General features: G+C 44.9%; 1 protein-coding gene across 1 annotated transcript in view; it reads right to left on the bottom strand.

Annotated features, from left to right (window-relative positions):
• LOC124711453 (bicaudal D-related protein homolog) overlaps nt 1–3,578 on the bottom strand; it is a 545,080-nt gene extending 541,502 nt beyond the window's left edge. Inside the window, exon 1 of the mRNA XM_047241539.1 lies at nt 3,123–3,578. Coding sequence (XP_047097495.1) covers nt 3,123–3,365 — 243 coding nt within the window. The 5' untranslated portion in view covers nt 3,366–3,578. The remainder of the gene's footprint in view (nt 1–3,122) is intronic.
• Between the last annotated feature and the right edge of the window lie 8,720 nt (nt 3,579–12,298).

Raw genomic sequence — 12,298 nt, 5'->3', positions numbered from 1 at the left:
TAGAGCCACCTATATCTTCGCTTCATATTCAACGTTTTTTTCGTTATAAATAATATATTGCAAGATAAATTCAGAAAAGTTCTGTTACACAATATACAAATTTCGGACGAGTGCTTTTATGCATATGGGTGTATACAAGGAACAATTTACGAAAAACGCAAGGGGGACTCCTACGTAACTACTATCATATAGTTATTGTCATTTACACACACACACACACAGAGAGAGTGAGAGAGGGAGGGAGAGAGAGAGAGGGAGGGAGAGAGGGGGGGGGTTAACAACACTCTGGGGTATACCCATTACTTAATAAACAAACCCACTGAAATAGAGAGATCCAAATCAGCAAATAATAACAGGCAAGGTAATTCCTTAAGGTACGGATTAATTAGCGTTAAAGGCTTTCTACGCTGCTCCAACAGAAAATACTAGAAGTATTACTTTACAACGGAGTTTCGTGTTTTGAGGATTAATCGATAAACATCTAGATCCCATTTGTAATATTTATGAATTTTCTTTAATTTCTTTTTCGTTATTGATCTGTTGATACAAGAACTGCAGCGTGTGCTGAGAATACGTCAGATGTATGCGAGAGAAAAACACAGTTCAGCTGGCGATCGACGATGTCTTTCTCATATCCCGGCAGAATGAACATTTCGACACCAAGCTCACTCAAAGGCTCCGGCCCACGATTTGAGAGCACGTTTACAAACTACCGATGCAGCAAAGTGCAGCGTTGTCAAAATCTCGGGACTAGTGTAACAGGGGATACAACCCGTCGGCTTTGGACAATGACGTCACAAGTCGCCAATCGAGAAGCGATTCTTCTTAGTGTTGTAGCTTCCTTCAGTGGCTGATAAGTGTTTTTTGGCTTTTTTAAAAAAAAATCTCACGAGATAGAATAAACAGATCCACTTTATTAAGCAATCAGTAAAAAAACGAAACTGAAACATAACAGCAAAAGCGAAAATGGTAAACTCTCTCTGGCGACTTGTGACGTCATTGTCCAAAGCCGACGGGTTGTATCCCCTGCTGCACTAGACCCAAAATCTCTTGCGGCAGCAGTGCTTCAGGGACCAATTGAAGCACGTCTGCAGTTCTTAATGGCTAGCCAACGCACCGCACGAATACATTAAGCCATTAATGTTCCCGCCATAGCAACGCAGCGGGAGAGAGAAACGAGAAAATTCCGCTTCCGTTCCATAATCACTGCCTCGTATTTTATTCATGTCAGCTTCATTAGAACGAGAGTATTTGCTAAATGGTACTTCATAAGTACGTCGCAGTTCATTTAAAATACCAACCGTAATTCCAAGCAATGATTCTATAAATGACAACATGGTTCCATAACTGTTTTAATCTTTAACTCTTATTTTCGTGTTACTGGTGTTTCAGTCGTCGGGCCATATTCAAACACTCAAACTGAAGCCAGTTCCGTCCGTACATATGTCCGTGCAAATTGCAAAGCGCTGTACTGTAGCTTGTACTTTACTGACGTTGTGGGTATCTCTACAACCCCGTCTGGACGTATTTCAGCTGACTAAACGAACTGGCAAACTAGTCTGTGAGACTTAGTCAACTTATATTTTGTTAAAGTCAGAGGTCAGTCACTGGATATTATCCAATACAACGTCGTGTCAGACATGAAAACATAACAAAGATCATCATATGTTTCCCGTACGAAAGGCGATTTCCGACGTATTCATCGGACAGTATAGACGCTTCACGTACGAACTATAATTAAATTCTGAAGGATAGCTGTTGATAATATGCAACAACTGTTATAAGAATAAATCACATATGACGACTCCGTTCTTTTAATAAGCATACATAAGGCGCGCCTGTGAAGTACGGTGAATGATCTCAGAAAATGAAGGAAACAAGAGGTACAAACAAAACAGCCAATCACTATTAGTCACAACCATTTCCGACATCGATTGTAAAACTGTTGGAAATTGTCAGCAGACGCTTCTTTTGTAGTACCCGAAGCACATTGGTCATGCATTATTGGATATCCGCATCATTACAGGAGATGAGACAAGATGCTGCCGATAAAATCCGGAGACCAATAGGCAGTAATTTCCATGGTGTTCATCGTCTTCCCTGCCTCCCAAAAAATGTCGGCTGAAGTTAATGGACTTTTTTCGACAGCAAGAGCTTCTTGATCCATCATGAATTCCTGTCTATCCGAGAGAGGTGGAGAGACGAACACCATATCATTGTTTGTCACTTGCTCCCCGTATCGTATTGGAAGCACGAGGCTTCACCTCCCTGTAATGATGCGTATAATCAACAACGCGTCACCAACGGGTTTCGAGCGATTCCACAAGCAGCACTTGTTTACAGTTTCCAACAGCTTTGCAACCTATATCACAAGTGTGATGTACCTAACAGTGATTATTATGTTATTTTTTTATCTCTTGTTTCCTCTTTTTCTGAGACCATTCACGAAACTTTACAGATGCACTTTGTATATACAGTACGAGCCAGAGTCCCACCGACAAACATTCAGATGATGTAGTCCGGACCAAAACAATAAAATGATGTCCAGTAAACATGGGCTCTAAAATGCATGCGTTAAGAGGTATGAGCACTTATTCAGTGGAATATACGTGTTTCACAGTAGCGAATGTGAACAAGTGCTGACAACTTGTTAAGTATGCATTTTATGGTCCATATTTATTGGGCATTTTTTCTTTTTTTGATCCACACTAGCACTTCCTAAAATACGGAAAGCAGAGAGCTTTCAGTAGATGAGATGTGTGTCAGGTAGCGAAGATGAGTAAGTGCTCATCGCCTTCTACATATCCGTGAAGACGTAGTAAGGAATGCAGTTACGCCAACGTCCCCTTCACCACAGAAGCACTATCTAAGAATAGCTGGCAATTGTTCTAGAGGCCTTATGGCCTGATTCAAAGTAGTGTGCTAAAGATACAAATCTAGGTGTATTGGTAGCAATTCGACCAACAGTACACCTCCATTTCATGTCTGCTGTTAGCCCATAGTGGTAGAACAGCGATACAGCTCGGTCGTCGAGTTGTTTACGACGTCGGAAATGGTTCCCTTTTCCGAAGCAACTTCCAAAACATACACGACACTGCACACAGCGGCAGGCATGCACTCACCTCTAGATTCTGCGAGTACTCCTCTGCGATCCGCTCGTTCTGCTTGCTGAGCTCTTCGTTCTTTTCCAGCAGCGCCTTGCCCAGTTCGGCGGCTAGGATGAGGTCCTTTTCCTTTTGCTGTAGTTGCGTGTAGACGTCCTGTTCTTCGTCGTCGGCCGCCGACGCGGCCTCCAGGCTACGAGCCTCCATCTCGTAAATGTAGTCCTCGAGCGCGTACTTGGGTTTCATCTTATCCTGCAGCATCACTAGCACGCGCCCTTCCTTCCTTAAATCTCACCGCAGCGCGAAGCAGTAGTGCCCGTGGCGGCGCGCTGATACGGTACGCGTGTTCACGGAGGCAGACATCGGTGCTGTCTGCCAGCAGCGACACTACACGACTCGACAGCTGAGAGCACTTCACGCGCGCGAAAGAGACCGCGTTCGCTAGACGTACGCGACGCGCGCTCACCGGTGACAGCCAGTGCACTACTGAACTCTGTTGTTTGGCCGCACTCCGAGTGCGCTGCCACCTGCCGGGCAGTTCGTGAAGCTTTAGGGACGCGGCGTACCTAATGCCACCTGCCGACACCGTGCGAAAGCCGATTACAGGTGAGCGTTGCCCCACAATATCTCTAGTTAGCGCGGTATGTGATTCGGACGAAGTTTTCGGAAAAAACGGCTCTGAGCACTATGGGACTTAACTGCTGTGGTCTTCAGTCCCCTAGAACTTAGAACTACTTAAACCTAACTAACCTAAGGACATCACACACATCCATGCCCGAGGCAGGATTCGAACCTGCGACCGTAGCGCCTAGAACTGCTCGGTCACCCCGGCCGGCCGAAGTTTTCGGAAAACACAAGGCAGTTGGCGATATTGGTTATATTTTAAGGCTCCTGTACCCGATCAAAAAATTTGTCAAACTTTACTGTATTTGCCCAACACTGGACCGTGTACTGTCCTGTTTGATGTGTTTGTCAAGAATAGGTAGTGTTGGCGAAAATTTTTGAAAGTCCGTTGCGTCGATGTTCCACTGCATATGTTTAGTGAAAAATAGTTTTATTACAATTTATTTATTATTGAAACTACGGTCAAGAAAAAAAAAAACAGCACTGATAATTGCCAAAATGGTAGTGGTGTCGCATCTTTCCCAGACGCAGGAAGCGATAAGAAGAAAATCAATATCCTACGCTTAACTCATAAGAAGAAAATCGATATCCTACGCCTAACTCATAAGCAGGAGTGCAACGAAATAAAAAAAATAAAGTTCCTTGTTTCCCCCACGGATGATGTGGGCTACATGTCACGTTGTGGCGTTTCAGTGAACTGTCATTAGAGGACCAGGTAAAAGCGAATAAATTTTCACATTCTTGTGTCTGCTTTTTTTGCGTAATGGCGACTAACTCCGAGCAAGTTATTGAAAGTTTCACTGCTCATCCACAGAAATGTTCTGAGTGTAACATTTCTCTCCCTTTTTAAACAATTCCCTGGACCCAGTATCTTTTTTATTACTTCTTTATTAAACATAGTGCCATAGTCAACGTTAGAAATGCTTCATCTGCGTTTTTAACCATTCCTACTAATGTCAAAATACAGAATACTCGAAAAACGTCTGCATCAAAAGTAAGATTAAATTGACAAATTGGCTCTGTACTATTTCTTCACGGAGGGAATTGACACACTTTGTTCGTACGTGTACAGGTTTATTTGACACATCCGTGGCCAGATATCAGCGAATAAGTTTGCTCTTTTATGAGAGCCTTACGTAGCGTTTTCTTCTTCTTTAAAAACAGTCCTGTCAACGTAGACTCCAAGTGGTAGTGACATTATCACGTTTGGTCCGTTGATTTGCGAGTTGCCGTCATTGTATTCTTTGTTTTTGTTTGTGCGACCGTTTTCGAGTCGGCCGCGGTGGTCTAGCGGTTCTAGGCGCGCAGTCCGGACCCGCGCGACTGCTACGGTCGCAGGTTCAAATCCTGCCTCGGGCATGGATGTGTGTGATGTCCTTAGGTTAGTCAGGTTTAAGTAGTTCTAAGTTCTAGGGGACTGATGACCTCAGAAGTTAAGTCCCATAGTGCTCAGAGCCATTTGAACCATTTGAACCACCGTTTTCGAAGTGTGAAATGTTTTATTCTCTGTAGCGTGTCATATTGTTCACAATGCCTTACAAATGTTTATTGCCTAGCTGTAGAGGGAACTACACAAATGGCCCAAAGGACAGTCTCTTTTCCTTTCAAGAAGCCGAAGTAGAAAAGCAGCTGTGGATTCGAGCTATCTGTAGAGATGATTTTAAGCCAACGAGTAATTCCAGGGCAAGTAATATGATTATCCTTAAAAATGTTATAACATCCGCTAAACTGATTTTAATAATCTCTAACTGTGAAACAGACTGCCAAATAATGTTATGCCATTTTTATCATCTAGATATGTGAACTGCATTTTTCAGCAGCAGGATGTGGAAAGACAAACCAGTTTGTATGACAGTAAAACTGGAAGGCTGTTAAGGGCACCCTTATTGAAGCCTAGGTTGGTTAAAGGTAAGTCATTTTGATATTTAACAAGCATTCCAATAGGAAATAATTGAATAATCTATAGGATTTAGATAGGTTATTAAGTTAGATCTGAGCACATTGTTTATAACTGTTCCTACGGGCCGGCCGCAGTGGCCGTGCGGTTCTAGGCGCTGCAGTCTCGAACCGCGAGACCGCTACGGTCGCAGGTTCGAATCCTGCCTCGGGCATGGATGTGTGTGATGTCCTTAGGTTAGTTAGGTTTAACTAGTTCTAAGTTCTAGGGGACTAATGACCTCAGAAGTTGAGTCCCATAGTGCTCAGAGTCATTTGACCCATTTGTTCCTACGGAAATTGTTATGAACTTCTTTTGTTACAGTAACTGTACCATCAGTGTTCCCAAAATATCCGTCGTATATGTAAAAAAAACTACAGCATGGAAGGAGGATCCAAAAAGTAGGAGAACGGGAAAAGAAAATGAACAGCTAGCTTTTGCACTTGCAGAAAACGAGGAAACACTATCTGAAACTCGTAGGCAAGATACCGTTCAAGACATTAATGAACTAAAAATGAAACTAAATTCCAAAACATTGCAGCCTGATTGGTTTATTGTGCAGAAAGAAAAAGTGCTATTGTTTATAACTCTAATTGAGGAACCTCAGCCAAGAATGATGTGCTGCGTCAGGATTAATGAAGATTTAACTTTATCACTGTGTGGAACTTTAACACGTGATACAGTAGACTAATAAAACTAAACCAAGCTATTTCACTGAATTGCTGATGTCACAAGTGTATATACAATTTTTGTGGATTCGCTGAGTTTTACTCTCACGCCAGCATCTGGCTCAGGAGTCAACTGAAGAATGGGATACATCTAGCCGACTTTGACGAATGACGACATATTTTAGTCATAGACATTAATTTGTCACTTTTTGAGCTATAAATAACCGAATTATTATTATCTTCTGTGGCGAGGCGTCATAATCGTAAATAGAAATAAATGAGGTCAGCTCAAGAATAGGTTACTAATACCAGCAAAAGAAAGAGAGCGACGTACGTAACACTGGCATCCTGTACCTCGGCCGAGCTACGAAGGATGTATCTTATTCTACAATTGACCTGTATAGGTCAACTTAAGTAAAGAATCCAAATTTTTCGTTTGTCGCTTTTTTCGCCTTCGCCAGTGCTAGTACCAGATGACCTGTTTAAGTCAACTGAAGCACATTATCTAAATTTTAAGTTTGTCGCTATTTTCGCCTTCGCTAGTACTAGTATCCTACTCTTCAGTTGATCTGAGTACTTCAACTGAAGTCCAGGATACAAATTTTACGTTTGTCGATTCTTCCGTCTTCACTAGCAATAGTATCGTATTCTTCAATCCATACTAGTACTAGCGAAGGCGAAAAAACCGACATACGTAAAATGCCAATGTTACGTACATTGCTTTTTTTTGCTTGCGCTACCACTAGTATCCTATCCTCCAGTTGTTCTATATTGGTCAACTCGAGAATAGTATACTAACTTTTCTACAGTGAAAAAAATGATATACGTTACATTACTTTCGAAATATGGATGTACATGATATATGTCCACGATCTGTTTTCTCTGCACTACAATCGTTCGTTTCTCAACATTGATCCATGCTTTTAAATCTTTGCAATGCATGATCTGTGGTATCATGCGACGTCGTTGGTCAAAGCCGACATTCTTCAGTATTTTCCATTCTTCTACAAGCATGTACTTGGTCGGCGCTCACGCTTCGAAAGGCACTTACGTCCCGGGCTCAGATAGTCAGCCTCTCGAAGTCTCCACCAGCAGTTCCGCAACGACCCCGCCGGTCCTGCTGCCACCAAGGGCTCGGGCCGTCCTCTCTGTGAGCCATGTCTACCGCTGAACCTCTCCTACAGCGACTTCGGAGGGCACCGCATCGCAATATTCGCATGTGACTGTCAACAGATTCATCGCCTCATGGGGCCATGTCATTACGGCGCCTTGCAGCGCAACTGTGGGCTGCCTGTGAACTCCCAGTCTCACAGGACTGTATGAAGATGGTATCTGTTCTTTCGAACATGTCACATACCACAGACATGTCCGAAAGAACAGATACCATCGGCGACCATGCAGCTCGCTTCGGATGAAATGATAATTAAATCAAGAACCTAAGCTGTCGACAGGCGTTGATATACACTACTGGCCATTAAAATTGCTACATCAAGAAGAAATGCAGTTGATAAACGGGTATTCATTGGGCAAATATATTATACTAGAACTGTGATTACATTTTCACGCAATTTGGGTGCATAGATCCTGAGAAACCAGTAATAATGGCCTTGATACGCCTGGGCATTGAGTCGCACAGAGCTTGGATGGCGTGTACAGCTACAGCTGCCCATGCAGTTTCAACACGATACCACAGTTCATCAAGAGTAGTGACTGGCGTATTGTGACGAGCCAGTTGCTTGGCCACCATTGACCAGACGGTTTCAGTTGGTGAGAGACCTGGAGACTGTGCTGGCCAGGGCAGCAGTCGAACATTTTCTGTATCCAGAAAGGCCCGTAGAGGACCTGCAACATGCGGTTGTGCATTATCCTGCTGAAATGTAGGGTTTCGCAAGGATCGAATGAAAGGTAGAGTCACGACTCGCAACACATCTGAAATGTAACGCCCACTGTTCAAAGTGCCGTCAATGCGAACAAGAGGAGACGTTCACCGCGATGTCGCCAAACACGAATGCGACCATCATGATGCTGTAAACAGAACCTGTATTCATCAGAAAAAATGATGTTTTGCCATTCGTGCACCCAGGTTCGTCGTTGAGTACACCATCGCAGGCGCTCCTGTCTGTGATGCAGCGTCAAGGGTAACCGCAGCCATGGTCTCCGAGCTGATAGTCCATGCTGCTGCAAACGTCGTCGAACTGTTCGTGCATATGGTTGTTGTCTTGCAAACATCCCATCTGTTGATTCAGAGATCGAGACGTGGCTGCACGATCCGTTACAGTCATGCGGATAAGATCCCTGTCATCACGACTGCTAGTGATACGAGGCCGTTGGGATCCAGCACGGCGTTCCGTATTACCCTCCTGAACCCACCGATTCCATATTCTGCTAACAGTCATTGGACCTCGACCAAAGCGAGCAGCAGTGTCGCGTTACGATAAACCGCAATCGCGATAGGCTACAATCCGACCTTTATCGAAGTCGGAAACGTGATGGTACGCATTTCTCCTCCTTACACGAGGCATCACAACAACGTTTCCTAGGCAACGCCGGTCAACTGATGTTTGTGTATCAGAAATAGGTTGGTAACTTTCCTCATGTCAGCACGTTGTAGGTGTCGCCACCGGCGCCAACCTTGTGTGAATGCTCTGAAAAGCTAATCATTTGCATATCACAGCATCTTCTTCCTGTCGGTTAAATTTCGCGTCTGTAGCACGTCATCTTCGTGGTGTAGCTATTTTAATGACCTGTAGTGCACATCAACGGGGACAGTTGAAAATGTGTGCCCCAACCGGAACTCGAGCCGGGGATCTCTTGCTTACATGGCAGACGTTCTATCCATCTGACCCACCGAGGGTAGAGAGCAAAGTGCTACTGCAGGGATTTATCCCTTGCACGCTCCCCGTGAGACTCACATTCCGAACGTAATGTCCACACACTACATTCGTAATGCCCCTCCCATTACACTCATTACTCGTGGCAGACAATCTTACCGAGACCCGTAAGAGTACAGGCAATGCGTGTGCATCCAGCAGAGAAGAAGAACGTCAATTGCCGGTTACCCTTAACTATATGAAGATGGTGTCTGTTCTTTCTGACATATCCGAAAGAACAGATACCAGCGTTGACCATGCAGCTCTCTTAGAATGAAATGATAGTTAAATCAAGACCCTAATCTGGCGACAGGTTAACCGGCCATTGACCTTCTTCTTCTTCTGTGCTGGATGCACACGCATTGCCCGAACTCTTACGGGACTCGGTAAGATTGTCTGCCGCGAGTAATGAGTGTAATGGGCAGGGGCACTACGAATGTAGTGTGTGGACATTGAGTTGGGAATGTGGGTCTCACAGGGAGCGTGCAAGGGATAAATCCCTGCAGTCGCACTATCCTCTGTTCCATCGGTGGCCCAGATGGATAGAGTGTCTGCCATGTAAGCAGGAGTTCCCGGGTTCGAGTCCCGGTCGGGGCACACATTTGATGCATATCACCGCCTGTCGACAGCTTAAGGTCTTGATTTAATTATCATTTCAGAGGACTGTTGTGGTTACTAATCTTCTATGTTCCTCAAGAAATTGCTGTTCTCAAGTTGTGTAGAAATTCATTCTCAGAAGCTGTGTTTAGTCTGGTTCTTGTAATAAACAGTTGTTATTTGAAAGAATGCCTTCCACTACGTCCAGCCGCACCACTCAGCAAAGGATGCTACACTGGTGACGAGGTAAAAGGTTTCCTGTGGTTTTCTAGTGCTCTTCTCTCGTCCACCATATTACATTGGCGGCGAATCTGTTTCTCACGCCTGTTGTAGTGCTTTTTTACTACAGCAATGTGGTTGTTTCCTACTCCTATCGTCCGTCATATTACACTGACGGAAAAAATATCGCAGCATCAAGAAGGAGTTGTGTGACATAAACGGAAGTTGGTAAGCGTGGTTCTACACCTGAAATATGATGCCTATTCAAATTTCGCGCCAGACGCATGAGAATGGCGCTAGTAGTGCCACTATGAGGATGCAAATCGGGTTTCCTCTAAATACACGCTGTAATGGTCATAAGCAGTAGTTACCGTTGAGATTGAATGTGGTGAGTTGATGTTAGTCAAGAATGAAATGATAATTAAATCGACATCCTAGCTACAAACAGGCGTTGATATACATCATTCGGGACATGTTGAAAATGTGAGCCGCAAGCGGGACTCGAACCCGGGATCTCCTTCTTACGTGGCAGACGCTCTATCTATCTGAGCCAACGAGGGCACAGAGGATAGTGCGCCTGCAAGGAATTATCCCTTGCACGCTCTCCGTTACGGGCAAACATCTATTAGGCGCACTACGAATGTAGTGGTGTGGACATGTTGCGGATGTGGGTCTCACGAGGAGCGTGCAAGGGATAAGTCCCTGCAGACGCACTATCCCCTATGCCCTCGTTGGCTCAGATGGATAGAGCGTCTGCCATGTAAGAAGGAGATCCCGGGTTCGAGTCCCGGTTGCGGCACAAATTTTCAACATGTCCCCATGGTTTGCCGGCACGTTAGCTCAGCGTGTTCGGTCAGAGGGTTAGCTGCCCTCTGTAATAAAAAAAAAAACTGAGTGAATGGATCAATAGTGAACTTCAACGGGCGTCAGGGGACGTCCGCTACGAACAATTGCAACGAACTATAACGAACAAAATGAGATAAAAAAAAGATGGATAGAGCGTCTGCCATGTAAGCAGGCGATCCCGAGTTCGAGTCCCGGTCGCGGCACACAATTTCAACATATCCCCAATGATGTATACCAACGCCTGTTTGCAGCTCGGGTGTTGATTTAATTATCATTTCATTCTAGAGAAGCTGCACGGTCATCAATGGTATCTGTTCTTTCGGGAACAGATACTACCTTCATATTTAGTCAAGAGTGCCTTTAATGCGACAAAGACGCCATTATCTACACTTCACTGAGTTTGAACGAGGTAGTGTAATACGGCTAGGGAATGTAGCCACTACACATGAGTGCTGGCAGCGGTGGTCCCGGGAATGCATGGTCGCAAGAAGACCGGGATCCAGGCAGCCACGAGGCACTACCGAGAGGGATGACGATCACGTTCGGCATACGACTCTGGCGCATCATACTGCACCTGCAGCAGCAATTTGACAGCAGTTGGCATCCCAGTTCAAAAAATGGCTCTGACCACAATGCGACTTAACTTCTGAGGTCATCAGCCGCCTAGAACTTAGAACTAATTAGACCTAACTAACCTAAGGACATCACACACATCCATGCCCGAGGCAGGATTCGAACCTGCGACTGTAGCGCCTAGAACCGCATGGCTACTCCGGCCGGCTGGCATCCCAGTCACAATAAAATATGGCATTTCAGTCTTCGATCGCTATTCTGTCATGACAGCTGTTATGACAGCGAACCGAGTGTTCTGTACGGACAAGTTACTCTGTAACTACAATATATGATCTGAAGATGGGCAGCTAGCCCGAAACCGGTATTTGAAAATAAAGAATAGCGATCGAAGACTGAAACGCCATATTTTATTTAATGAACGATCGCAGAAATCCCATTGAGACAATCATGTCTAATTTTGATAATCCCAGTGACACATCGGTTACTTCAAGGGCACCTCCGTGCCAGACACCCTGTAAACTGCATTCCACTTATCTCAAACCACCGTCATTTGCGACGTCTGTGGGGTCAAGCGAGAGTCAAACGGGGGGGGGGGGGGGGGGGCGGCACGTGAAGGTCTGTTGTGTTTTCTGATGAAAGCTGATCCTGTCTCGATGCCAGTGATGGTCATGTATTTGTTAGGAGGCCAGCTGAAGGCCTGCAACGAACCTGTCAGCATGCTAGACACACTGGACCCACACCCGGATTTATGATCTGGGGTGCGACTTCGTATGACAGCAAGAGCACTTTCGTGGTTATCCCACATACGCTGACTGCAAATGTGTACGTCAATGTGGTGATTCGACCTGTTGTGCTGCTATT

Source organism: Schistocerca piceifrons, chromosome 8, assembly GCF_021461385.2.
Source record: "Schistocerca piceifrons isolate TAMUIC-IGC-003096 chromosome 8, iqSchPice1.1, whole genome shotgun sequence".
NCBI classification, from domain to species: Eukaryota; Metazoa; Arthropoda; class Insecta; order Orthoptera; family Acrididae; genus Schistocerca; species Schistocerca piceifrons.
The sequence above is the reverse complement of the archived record's forward strand: the minus strand, read 5'-3'. Positions and strand labels throughout refer to the sequence as shown.